The sequence below is a fragment of the Giraffa tippelskirchi genome, chromosome 5 (assembly GCF_054371585.1).
Source record: "Giraffa tippelskirchi isolate mGirTip1 chromosome 5, T2T-mGirTip1v1.2.pri, whole genome shotgun sequence".
NCBI classification, from domain to species: Eukaryota; Metazoa; Chordata; class Mammalia; order Artiodactyla; family Giraffidae; genus Giraffa; species Giraffa tippelskirchi.
In genome coordinates this window covers 35,705,860-35,719,091 of record NC_137279.1, presented here as the reverse complement: position 1 = coordinate 35,719,091, position 13,232 = coordinate 35,705,860, and the positions used below count along the sequence as shown (strand labels likewise).

At 52.2% G+C, this 13,232-nt stretch overlaps 1 protein-coding gene across 4 annotated transcripts in view; it reads left to right on the top strand.

The window, feature by feature from the left end:
• Positions 1-8,768, top strand: part of CTNNBIP1 (catenin beta interacting protein 1) — a 45,635-nt gene extending 36,867 nt beyond the window's left edge. For all 4 annotated transcript variants that reach the window (XM_081489351.1, XM_081489352.1, XM_081489353.1 and 1 more), the window contains one exon: positions 8,134-8,768. In XM_081489351.1, the coding sequence (XP_081345477.1) occupies positions 8,134-8,192 (59 nt within the window). In that variant the 3' untranslated portion in view covers positions 8,193-8,768. The remainder of the gene's footprint in view (positions 1-8,133) is intronic.
• The last annotated feature ends 4,464 nt before the right edge of the window (positions 8,769-13,232 follow it).

The following is a 13,232-nucleotide window of genomic DNA, read 5'->3' as shown; positions in this document are numbered from 1 at the left end:
GTTGGGCTCAGTGGAGTGCAGGAGGGGTGGGTGGCCTGGGGTTCCTGGGTCTAGAGCAGAGCAGGTATAATGGCACCCCCGGGGTGTGACCCTGCCAGGTACTGTTTGGGGTGTTTCATGCTGCAGATGTTATCCGGGTCAGTCCAATGGGTAGACGGGATACATGTGTTTTGCAGATGAGGAAACTGAGGTGGACGTGCAGGGACTAGGCAGGGTTCCGACTCTGGCCCAGGTACCTCTATCCACCTGAGGAGCCCAAGCCTGGGGAGACCTGCGCTGGCCTGTCGGGAGGCCCAGTGCCTCTTCCAGGAGCCCCCTTGCACCTAAGCCCACATGCCCCGCCTTCTGGCAGCCAGGGCACCCAGTGACATGGTTGCCAGCCTGGAGCCCAGAAGGAGTCACCGAGCCTGAAGCCCGCTTGGCTGTTGAGACGGTGGAGGATCTGGGGTGCTGTTCCCATGGCAACCAGTGTCATGCTATCTCTGGGGAAAAGCCATCCTCTGGGAGCTTGGGCAGCAGAGCTGAGAGGCCCTGGGCTCCAGGGCCACAGCTGCTCAGAGAAGCACATGACACCCAGCAGGTCTGGGTCTCTGTGGGGAGGCCTAGTCCAGGGTGGGGCCTGGCCTCAGCCCAGTGGACACCTTCACCCTTGGAAGAGTGTCTTGGACCTGCTTTTCCATGAGGGAGCCTTGCTGCCCAGCCCATCTCCCCAGAGCAGGTAGCTGAGCCGTGCTGTTTGGGGTAGCCAGGTAGCCGAGTAGCAGATGCTGGTTGCCATGGATGGCAAGATAGTGACCTCAGGGGACAGGGAGGGAATGCCACAACCCAAGTGACATGGTCAGAGAAGGGGCAAGCAGCAGAAATGAGAATCACCCTGGACACTTTGGAGCCTGTGGCCGTGTTAGTGGAGGGATGACCCAGACCTGGCAGTTGTGGTTCCCTAGATGGTTTTGAAGAACTTTTACCAGTTAACTCCCTCTGCAAAGTTAACTTTGCCCAAGTTAACCTCCAGCTGAAATTGGGAGACTGTGTGTGTGTGTGTGCGTGCGCGCACACGCTCACGCTGTCACTTCAGTCATGTCTGACTCTTTGTAACCCCATGGACTGTAGCCCGCCAGGCTTCTCTGACAATGGTGATTCTCCAGGCAAGAATACTGGAGTGGGTTGCCATTTCCTCCTCCAGGGAGACTCTGGGTGTTGGGGTTTTATTTCTGAGTTTTCCAGGCCCTGGTCCTTTGCCCTCATTAGGAAGAAGTCAGGAGGTCACGAGATCTCCAGCTCAGAAAGAAGTCGTACTGGGAGGTTCCAGCCAGGGGTGGGTGTGAGGTTTCAGAGCAGCTGGGGGACAGACTTGGAGGTGCCCATGACCCTGGATCAGGGGGTGTGGGTGTCCCCACCCATGGCAGATACTGGTGCTGAGCATCCCCCCTTTTCTCTGGTGACATCTGCACCGGGGGCCCTGGGGCTGGCAGCCTTGTGTCAGTTTCTTGGGGAGAGATTACCCTCAGGGCTCCCTGCCTCCTGTGAGCGTGGGCTCCTCCTCCCTCCTCCGAGCTGGTCTTTAGGGGAGCTGCAGGGGAGCAAGTGCTTTGCTGGATGGAGGCTGGAACTGCACAGTCAGCACATCCCAGATGTCAGGAGGCTCTGTCCATTCCTTCCGTCACCTGGTCTCTGTCTCCGCAGGGTCCCTTCTGGAGAGGGTCAGGGGTGGTATCTGGGACCGTCCTCATGGGCCCTGGGACTGTGCCTCTCCTGTAAAGGGGCGGGTTCTCCACTAGGATGTCCCCTGCTGGGTCTGAGAAACAGGCCTTCCGTGCCCTCTCTCCATCCACTGCTTCAGGGCTGCAGTCATCTCCCCTGTTCCTCTTTCCTGCTCTTTTTCACCCCTGGGTCTTTCTCCAGACCCTGCTGCTCCTTGCCAGCTCTGCCCCACACCCTGCAGAGAGCTGCTTCCCAATAGCAGCGCGCTGGTTCCCTTCGGAGGCGGGCCGAGCTGGGGCCACGGGTGGCGCTGGTGTGTGGAGCCTGTACTGGGCTTTTGATTCTGTTGGTGTGAATTCACCCTGAGCTTGCAAACAGACCAGTGACCCCATTGTCTGTCTCCCGCCCCCAGCTGGGGGCCGGCTTCCCTTTTCTAAGCTCCCGAATGTTTGTCATTTTTCTCTTTCCAGTCACTTGACTGGACTCCATTAAAGAGGCAGAGCTGAAGTGGGACATGGGACGGAAAGGCCCACTGGGTGCTCGGCTCTGGTTCAGAGAGCTACGCCCTCCCCAGCGCCTTGGCCCCACTCTCCCACTCTCCGTAGCAGGCGAGCCATGGGACTAGGGGGCCATCTGGCAGAGCAGTGAGCCCGGGCAGGGGACAGGGTCTGGCCAGGCGCCTCCCAGGTGGGCCTTCTGGACTCCACGTTCAATTTACTCTAGGGCATCCATCCCAGGCCTGCTTCTGTGTGCTTTGTGAGTCCTGGGTCTTGCTTCCATTCTCATGGGGGCAGATATATGGGTGCATGCTCTGACAGGAGCAGCCTCAGTGCTCAGGGTAACTGGGGCAGGACCAGTTATTTCCTTCTCCTAGTAGAAAATGACAAAGTGTGTCATTCCGCGTGTGTGGTCTTCCAAGTCTGTACAGGGTCTTCGCTCTGCCTCTGATTCACCAGGTTGTTTCATCTCTCTGAGCTCCTTATCTCTAACGATTCATCCTGTGTCACTATTTTAGACACTGTGGTCAGGGAAAGCCTGGGGAGGTGACTGTGCACTGACTGGCATGAAGTGTGAGAGCTGTGAGATGGACTTGGGAAGAGCACTGAGGCCAGGGAAGGAGCAGGTGCAAAGGCCCTGAGGCCCAAGTTCCTGTGCCTGAAGGACAGACAGGAGCCCCTGTGGCTGGAGCAAGGTGAAGGTAGAGGGAGGCGTATGGAAGGAGGGGAGGAGGCAGCCAGAGGCCCGATCGCATTGGGTCTTGCAACCACAGGATAGAGTTTGGAGTTTCCCTTGAGTGTGATGAGAAATTGTACAATATGCCACCTTTGGAGAGTTTTGAACAGAGGAGCAGCAGGAGCTGACTCGTGGTTTTAAGAACTTCCTTCCAACTGCTGTGTGGAGAATGGATTGTCAGGGGCTAGAGTGGAGAGATCCAGGGAAAGAGGTGCAGGGGGCCAGCGAGAGGGGTAGTGATGGCCTGAACCAGGGTGACAGTCGAGGAATGCTAATGAGTTCAGGATGCATTTTAAAAGTAGAGTCAGCAGGACTGGCTGATGTGTTGTATGTGGAGTGTGTGTGAGAGAGAAGGAATCAGGAAGACCCCGGGGTTGGAGGTGCCATCGCCTGAGGTGGAGGAGGCTGCAGGTGCAGCAGGCTTGGGGGCTGCACCATTTGACATTCCACCGGCAGTGTCTGAGGGTTCCAGTTTCTCCTGAATGCTTGTCATCATCTGTCTTTTGATCCCAGCTGTCCCATGGGTATGAAGCGATGTCTCCTTGTGGTTTTGACTTGCATTTCCATAAAGAATAATGATGTTGAGCATCTTTTCATGCACGCGTTGACCATTCACATATCTTTGTTGGAGAAATATCTATTTGAATTCTTTGCCCATTTTAAACATTGAGTTGTTTGACTTTTTATTATTATTGAATTGTGTTATTTATATATTCTTGATATGAATCCCTTACCAGATTTGCAAATATTTTCTCTCATTGTGGAGGTTGTCGTCACTTTTTTTAATAGTATTTTTTTGAAGCATAAAAGCTTTTAACCTTGATAAAACCCAACTTATATATATATATTTTTTCGTTTGCTAATGGTGCCTTGGGTGTCTTATCTAAGAAACCATTTCCTAACCCAAGACTATGAAGATTTACTCCTGTTTTCTTCTAAGAGTTTTATACTTCAGCTTTTAGAATATTTAGGTCACTGCTCCATTTTGAGTTAATTTTTGTGTATAGCACAAGACAAGGGTTCAGCTTCATCTTTTACATGTAAGTATATCCAATTGTCTCAGCACCATTTGTTCAATTCTTTCAAATTGAACCCTTGGCACCTTTGTCAAAATTTAATTGACCACTAATGGAAGGGTTTATTTCTGGATTCTCAATTCTGTTCCCTTGATCTGTGCTAGTTCTACCCAGACTTGTTTACTATAGCTTTGTATTAAGTTTTAAAATTCAAAAATGTGGGTCCAACCTTGTTCTTTTTTCTCAAGATTATTTTGGCTATTCTAGATGCTTTGCATTCCCATATGAATTTTAGGAGTAGGTTGCCAATTTCTGCAAGAAAGGCAGCTGGGGTTTGATAGAAATTGTGTTGAATTTCATCCAGCAATGTTTTGTTGGTTTTTTTTTTTAATTTATTTTTGGTTGCACTGGTTGCTGTGTGCAAGCTTTCTCTAGTTTTGATGAGCAGTAGCTTCTCTGGTTGGAGAGCACAGGCTCTAGGCAAGCAGCCTTGAGTAGTTGTAGCACTTGGGCTCAGTAGTTGCAGTTCTTAGGCTCTAGAGCTTGGGCTTGGTAGCTGAGGTGCACGGACATAGTTGCTCCACAGCATGTGGGATCTTACCAGACCAGGGATCGAACCCATGTTCCCTGCATTGGCAGGCAAGATTCTTATCCACTGTACCACCAGAGAAGTCCTTAGCAATGTTTTAGACATTGATGTTTTGTTCTTTTTAGAGTTCAAATTTTGTACTCCATTTGTTAAATTTATTCCTAAGGATTTTATTATTTTTGCTGCTACTGTAAATGAAATTATTTTCTTAATTTCATTTTCAGATTATTCATTCGTAATTTATAGAAATACAGATGATTTTTGGTATACTGACCTTATATCCTTCAACTTTAACTTATTTATTAGTTCTAGTAGTCTTTCAGTGGATTCCTTAGGATTTCCTATATGTGAGATCCATATCATCTACAAATACAGTTTTACTTCTTTCTTTCCAATTTGGATGCCTTTTATTTCTTTTTCTGGTCAAATTGTCCTAGATAGAACCTTAAACATAGTATTGAATAGCAGTGGTGAGAGTGGATTTTGTCTACTTGTTCCTAATCTTGAAGGGGGAGAGCTTTCAATCTTTCACCATTAAGTATGATAATAGCTGTGGGGTTTTAGTAGATGCCCTTTATCTGGTTGAAGAAGTTCCCTTTTATCCCTAGTGTGTTTTTTATCATGAAGGGGTATTGAATTTTGTCAGATGTGTTTTCTGTGTCTATTCGGATGATTATACGGTTTTTGTTCTTTTTTCTATTGATAGGAGTTATTACATTAAGTGATTTTTGGGTATTAAACCAACCTTGCATTCCTGGGATAAATGTCACTTGGTCAGAGTGTATAGTCCTTTTTATATGTTGCTTGCTAGTATTTTGTGAGTGTTTTTGCATACCATAGGTGTTGTGAATAGAGTGTATTCATAAGAGATACTGGTCTGTAGTTCTCTTTCCTTGTGATGTCGTCATCTGGTTTTGGCTTTCTTTATCTTTTAATGGATCAGAGAGTGTGGAACAGGAGAGACTGATCAGCTTCTCCCCTCCTGTGCTCACTGCATCTAGTGGGAAAGAACAAATAGAAGCTCTGAGCCCACATCCAGACATGGTCAGCAAAAGTACCAATGGAGTGTACCAGCCTTGTCTATAAAATAAGATGGTAAACCTAGCTGATGGCCCAGAGGCAGTGAGCTGGGCCTGCTGGCTTCTCTGTAGTATCTTCCTGTTGTGAGCCCTGCGTTTCCAGGACAGACAGAACCTCTAAGGAAGAGGACATTCTGGCCTCAAAGGAGAAGGAGGGCTCATGAGGGTCAACTTTGGAGATCTCTCCTGGCTCTAAAGCTCTAAGAACTTGAATCATAATAATGAACTAAGCAGCTCACTCTCCACTGGGTGATCGGCCCCAATTCCATGGCGAAGAGGAAGGGGAAGGGCCACATCCTCGCCTCACAGCCCACAGGGTCAGGCCCTTGTCGAGTGACGAATGCCAGGCCAACTAGTGTAAGAAAGGTCAGAGGAGGTTCTGGAAGAGCCTGCCCCACTCTGGGCCCCCAAAGGAAAGCAGATCCCTGGTGGTGAGGCCTGGAAAACAATGAGTCCTTTAGGAACAGTACAGAGCCAGGGTGGGCAGTGGCTCTGTGGGCCCTTCATGCACCAGCTCCAGCAGCAGAGTGGGAGGCCCTATAAACAGGAGCTGTGGGTCCCCAGCCCTCTCTGCTCCAGCCAGGGATGGGCCGACCAGCTGGTGGAGCAGCCCTGGCGCAGATGTCTTGTTAGGGAGTTGCTGGAGTCCCTCAATGACCTTGAGGAGGTGACTTCTTTCTCCACCTCTCAGAGTGCAGCCCAGGTACACTCATCCTGCAGCCCCTGCGTCTGGGCTCCTCCAAGGAACCGATGGCCATTCCCTCTGCAGACTCACTCTTCCCTCCTGGAGTGGCTGGTGCTATTTTTGTGCCTGCAGCTCAGCATAGAGGCCCAAGGTCCCTGCAAGCAAGCCCACGGGACAGGCCAGGAAAGCAGTGAGTGGGCTGCCACTGTGCATTGCCTCTTTTGCTGACAACTCCCCTTTCATGGTCTCCCTCCAGCTCCCTCCTGCTTAGCGAGCTGGAGAGTCAGCACTCGGGAAAAGCCAGCATCTGTTAGGTAACCGGCTCAGCTGCCATGCAGAGTATGATGTAATCTTGGATCCTGTGGTTGCTAGGAAAATTCTGCCTGCAGTGATATTGCGTGGTCCGAGGAGCAAGGCGAGTACAGAATGTTCCTGAGAAGACAGGGGAAGGATTGCTAGGGCTTCCGAAGCACAGGAGCCCCAAGAAGACGGACGATCCAAGGTCCTTTCTAGAAGCTTATTCCCCTTGGCGGGAATAGAGGTTGTGCTGGTAGCAGCAGAACATCAAGTCAGGTGGGGTTGTGCGGCAGGATGACTCCCCTTGGCAGCGGCACCTTGGTGCTCTGGTGCCAAACTGCAGACATGTGTCTGTCATGTGACATCCTTCTGGAGGGGCCTTCCTGCAGTACCAGGGCTGGGCGCCTCCTCCGCTCCTCCTGGCAGGACAGTTAGGAAGGAGGCACGGGGAAGCTGCCTTGGGAAGCGGCGACTCCCTGCAGCATGGAAGGAGCTGGCCCACGCCATGCCCGGGGGGCAGGCAGTGGTGGAGTCCTGCCCCCTCTCTGGTTTCCCATGCCAGCAGCTCCACCAGGCATCGCTCCTTCCACCCCCCACCTCCCACTCAGTGGCCCCACACCCCCTGTGTTGCTGTTCCAACCCTCGCCTCCCAGGGAGAATTCCTCCAGCAGAACAGAAGTTTGTTTGAAAGGCCACAGGCAACTGACTGCTCTTTAACATTCAGGGCGTGACCGAGAACCTACATTTAGAAAAAAGGGGAGAGACATGGCAGGAGAGACCCAGGCACAGGAGGCAGCGTGGGACCTGCAGGTGACCTCACCTGCCCCACAGGGCCTGCGCTCAGTCCTTCCTCCCCAGCAGCTTCTGGGGAGGCAGGTCAGCATTCCAGGCTCTCCCCTCCTCCCTCCTGCCTTATCTGGCTGCAAGTCAGAGCCTGTCTCAGGGAAAACAAGACAAAGGAAGTGGTTTCATGAGACCCTGGACCAGAATCCTCAAATTTACCATGAAAAATAGCAATAGAAAGATTATGGCCATTATCTTTCTCTGTAGGAGCCGGGCTGGAAATGGGCCTGGCTATGCTCCTCTGAGCAGGTGATGGGGTTTGGACAAAGAGGAATGATTGCTAGGATCAGAAGAGAGATCCTCCAAAGGGATGGACACCAAAAGTCTTAAGAAGGAAGAGGGCGTGTTCCAAGGGCCCCTGGCTTTGGTGACCTTGGAGCAAGGCTCACCGGCAGAGAGAGCCCTGCCCAGGACAGCAGCCTGGGTTCTTGTCCTGCTCCCGGCTCTTGGAGGTATAGCCTAGAGTGAGCCTCTGAGCTTCACCCTGGCAACCTGCCACCAGAGGCCTTGCAGCTGGGTTGCTGGCGAATCCTGGCCAGGCTGTAGGGGAGGCTCAAGAGAGGCAGTGGGCTTCCCAAGAAGCACTTTGTTCTCAGAAAGCACCCCTCCTGGGAGGACTGACGCCGCATGGGGCCCGCAGCCCAGCGCCAGAGGCCCGTCCAGCAGCAGTTCTCTCCCCACGGTCTGCAGGTGCGGAGGACGTAGTGATGGCGTTTTCCAGGTCGGAGACAGAGGACCGGAGGCAGTAGCTGCAACCCCTGTGGAACACCCTGGAAGCTGGCCAAGGCCAGGAGATCTGTGTGGACCTCACCGCTGAGTGGCAGAGGGTCATCTCCCTTCCCCCGGCCCCCCACCCCACCCCACCCTGTCCCGCCCCACGGCCACTCAGGCCACTCAGCATCCTCGGGGGAGATACCAGTGGTGCGGTCACGATTGGCTTAAAGGGACAGACTCATGATTGGCTGCAGGAAGAAACCTTTTTATTTTTAAATCTTGACCAATGGAAACCTTTTTATTTTTATTTTCTGACTCTTATTTTAAAAAAAGAAAAAGAAATTGTGCCTCGGGTATATGGCTTCCCAGGAAGCTCTCCGAGCTCTGGTGCTTTATTTGGGTTACTCTTTAGGAACATGAGGAGGTCCGATTGGCGGCTTAAACTGGAAAAGGATTTGATTGGCTGGCTAATGGGAACCTTTCTTTTTTTTCCTTTGATTGGCTGCAGGTGTTATGCTGATCACAACAGCTCCTCTCTTTTGAATGTTGAAAACAGGGTTTGGGGCATTGGTTGTTATATTTGACTTGAAAAAAAGAAAGAAAGAAACCAAGTGCGCTTTGCAATATTTATTACACAAAGAGCCTGCTGCTGTTTTCACGTGTTTTGTGTTTGCCTTCCACTGGTTTAGGCGTGTTTCGTTTTCCATTGGCTCACCCATGACTTCTGTCACCATGGGCCACCCACCCGCCCTGTGGTGGTTAGGCCCTCTCCAGGGGCGGCGGTGGGGGGGGAGGTCCACCTGGAGAGTGCATTTGCATTACTGACCACGTCTGGCTTCATCAGCAAGGGGACTTCCCCCTTCAGGACCCCAAGCAGGATCCACAGCCGGAAAACAGAGCCCCCAATGTTGTCCTGAATGAGCAGCCCAGAGCCTAGAGGAGACCATTCACCAGGATCACTTCCATGAATTGGCAACCAGCCAACCTCCCTCGGTGAGAATGGAATCGCTCACGTGCACCGTCCAGGCCTCCAGCCTGCCCTCACTGAGCGGTGTGCCTCTTTCCCTTCACTCATCATTCCCTCTGTAGCCAGCTTCCTGAGATCTCATCTTGGCAGGAGCTGCTCTCAGCTCTAAGACCTCAAAACATAGCAGAGGTCTCTGCCTGGGAGCCCAGAACCCACACCAAGGCCTCAGCTTGTCTTACAAGGCCCAGGAGGCCTTTGGCTCCAACCACCCTACCACCACCACTATCGCCCCCAGGCTCCTCCCTCGGCGTGTGCTGCCAGGGCAGTGGGTCCTGACCAGCCCCCAGAGGCCTCTCATCTCAGGCTGTGCCCTTCACTTCAGAAGGCTCTCTCCCCATGGCAGCTTGGATGGGACAGTGTCATTGTTTATTTATAAAGTGCCCACTGGGACAGCTGGCTGGGCCTTCACTGAACAAGTCCCACCAGGCTGGCCCTCCACCCCGGCCCCCAGAAACACACTACAGAGCACTGAATGGTCTTTGAAGGGCTGCAGGAACCCCAGGTCTTCCTAGCTGCCCTCCTCCTTCCCTGAAGGCGGCCATCCTGCTTCCTGCATCTCTCACTGGAGGGGAGTGTGGGTGAGGAGTTGAGAAGGATGTGGGCCTGGAGAGGGGAAGTCTCCACCCCTACCCCCAACACCCCCAGCCGTGGAGGGCATAGACGGCTGAGGTCTGCTTCTTGCTCCAGGGACCCAGAGCCAAGAGAAGACACTCGGCCAAATTTCCCCTTCTCGGGGCTCAGGGCGGTCATGGAGCATGGGAGCCAAATGCCAGCATGTCCAGGGCCCAAGCCTGGGAGCCCTATGGCTATTGATGCCGCACTCTGAGCTTCCTCTGAGCCTCACCCCAGCGGAAGATTCGAGTGTCACAACCTAGACACCCACATCCTGTTGCACACACAGGCCCCTGGCACTGGCCAGCTGACCATTAGCCTGAAAAGTCGATTGATCCCCCAGGGAACAAGGACTGTGGGGACCCAGACTGGGACCCAAGAACATCTTCCTTCAGGAGGGGCAGTGTGTGGACACACATGTGTGTGAGTATATACACACAGGCTTACACACACACACACTCATACACACATACTCTCTCACTCCCAGCTCTGTGGCACGCAGTTCCGGCTGACTACCTGGGGAAAGGTGAGTTTTTGTTCAGTCACCCCACTGCCACCCAGGGTCGTAACATCTGTCATCAGGCATCAGTTCTGATGCTGCTGGCCACCCCCTCTGCTAGTACCTGTGGCTCCCATAAAGGTGTGTTCCTCTCCTTGTCAAGCTCACAGGCCTCCCTCTTGTAATGACAGTGGCCCTGACCTATCTCATCTCCTGAAGAAGAGAAGTGAAAATGTTGCTGTGGGTTCATATCTCTACAAATATTTCTGCTGGAGAAAACAATTCACAATAAAGATTTTTAATAGTTGGGCGTGTGAGCTGATTTCCCCACATCACATGGACTCTGCCACTGAGGCCCATCCCCGCCAAAGGGGTGAAAGCATCATGTTTGCTGGTTGAATTGTCTGTGGTCTCGAGTAGAGCTCGGGGTTTGGAAGAATTTCCAGATCTCCCCAGCCCAGCTGACACGTCTATAGGAGGGTGAGCCCCCCTTTTGACCTGGCGGTTCCAAGCTTTTTCCTGGTTGGGCTGAGGTCAGCCATCTTCAGACGCGAGCTCCCCACTCAGCAGACACTGAGCACCCGCTCCATTCCAGACACTTCAGCATCCCGTGTAATGGCAGTGTTCTTAGAAACACTCGTAACAGGGTTCGATCCTGGTCCTGGAAGATCCCACCTGCCTTCGAGCAGTTGAGCCCATGCACCAACAACTACTGAGCCTGTGCTCTCGAGTCCCTGCTCTGCAACAAGAGAAGCCACTGCAATGAGAAGCCTGAGCACCGCAACTAGAGAGTAGCCCCTGCTTACCACAACTAGAGAAAACCTGCATGCAGCAACAAAGACCTAGTGCACACCCAAAAGGAAAATAATTTAAGAAAAGAAAAAAAGAATGCTTGTAACATAAGACCAGAGTATCTGTCCCGTCCATCATCCCAGAAACAGAAGATTTGTTGGTATTCAGCTGTATATTCAACTTTGGAAGCTGAAATCATTTCTGCTTGAGCAATTTTTGCTTTGGAAGCATTTTCTAGGATTTTTCATTTCCACCCTTCATCGTCCCATTTTAGGCCTTTTTTTTTTTTCCTGCTTGCATAGACTCACTGCTTCTATTTCCTTTTTCAAAGAGTTTCACTGGGTGCTGAATTCTATAAGGTTTACAGAATATGGGGACTGATGGCACAGTCGACATCATTCAATCTTAGGGTTGGAAGAGATGGAGCTTGTCGAGCAGTCCATGTAGTAGGCAGCTGTTTGGGTTCCTCTGAAACATCTCTGGAAAGGGCTTGTCCGGCCTTTGCTGGAGTACCCTCTGTGAAAGTGAAAGTGCTAATCGCTCAGTGGTGTCCAACTCTGCTATCCCATGGATTGTCACCTGCCAGGTTACAGGCAAGAATACTGGAGTGGGTTGCCATTTCCTTCTCCAGAGGATCTTCCCAACCCAGGGATCAAACCTGGGTCTCCTGCATTGCAGGCTTTCCCATCTGAGCTACCAGGGAAGCCCAGTCTAGGGCTGTGGAACTCACTGCCTCATAAGATAGCCCTCTCTGCCTTCAGGTAATTTATGCTCAGCCTTGCATTGAGTTGGTCTGCCCTTCTCTCTAACTTCCGTTTCCAGGAAGGAAATTATAGTTACTGAGAGACCAAAAAAAGATAGCTGTGTTAGCTAAAAACTATATGGTGACACATACCAAGGGGCTTTTGTCAGGTAAATTATGTACAGAACCTCCCCACCCCCAGCCTGCGTCCTGAGTGGCACTGTCGGTTATTAACCTTGGACTTAATCAGTTTAAGCTCGGCCATTGTGCAGAGGGAGGGGTTGGCTGGCCCCGGTCCCACCTGCCTGGAGTTTGCTGCTGGAGGTGGGGAGGGAGGAGTCTCCCATAACTGCTTCAACAGGTGAAGGGGAAACATTGGCAGGACTGTCTCTCTCGGGGTCCCTCAGCCCCCATAGAAGGCAACCTTCTGGGTCCACCTTCCTAGTTCCGGGGGACCCCAACAGCGGGATTAGGACTGCTGAGGCTAAGACAGCTTGGGGCCACCTGAGCCTGAGGGAGGCCGGTGGCGGGTGGGGTGGGGATGGGCTGAGGAGGGAGGCAGGGCACCTTGCCTTTTGTTGACGTTTCCCAGGCCTGGGAAGAGGGTGGTGGAGAATGAATGAAGCCTTCCCCCTGGCCTCACAGTGAATAGCACCTATGAGAATCCAGGCTGCTCCTGCTCTTGAACAGGGCCCTTTGTGGCAGGGAAAACGATCCCTCTGTGGCACCCGGTTCAGTGGTGGCGGCTTCCGGAGCAGGGTCACTCTCTGGGCCCCAGGGGACCACCCACCCATCACCCACCTGCCCGCTCACATGGCCTCCCTCCCTCTCTCTCTGTCTCTTGCTCTCTCTGGCTCATGGTCACCCACTCCTTTCCTGGAGGGTGAACTAGGCCTAGACTAACCTGAGGTCGTGTTTGGCGGTTGTTTTTGGCCATGCTGCGCAACATGTGGGATCTTAGTTCCCAGACCAGGAATGGAACCCGCCCTCACCTCTGCAAGTGAGTCTTAACCACTGGAAAAGTCTCTGAGGCTATGTTTAGAAAACCCTTCTGGGAGTTCCCTGGTGGCTTGGTGGTAAGGATTCCGGGCTTTCACTGCAGCGGCCCCGGGTTAAATCCCTGGGCAAGGAATAAAACAAACACAAAAACAAAAACACTTCTCCAGCCAATGAAGCAGCTTTCTCTTCTAGGGCAACAACTGGTGTTTAGTGGACTTGGGGAATCATGACTGCTGGTCCTGATTTAGAGAAAAGTTATAAAGTGTTAGTTGCTCAGTCGTGTCCCACTCTTTGCGACCCCATGGGCTATAGCCCACCAGGCTCCTCTGTCCACGGATTCTCCAGGCAAGAATACTGAATTGGGTTGCCATTTCCTTCTCCAGGGAATCTTCCTGAGCCAGAGA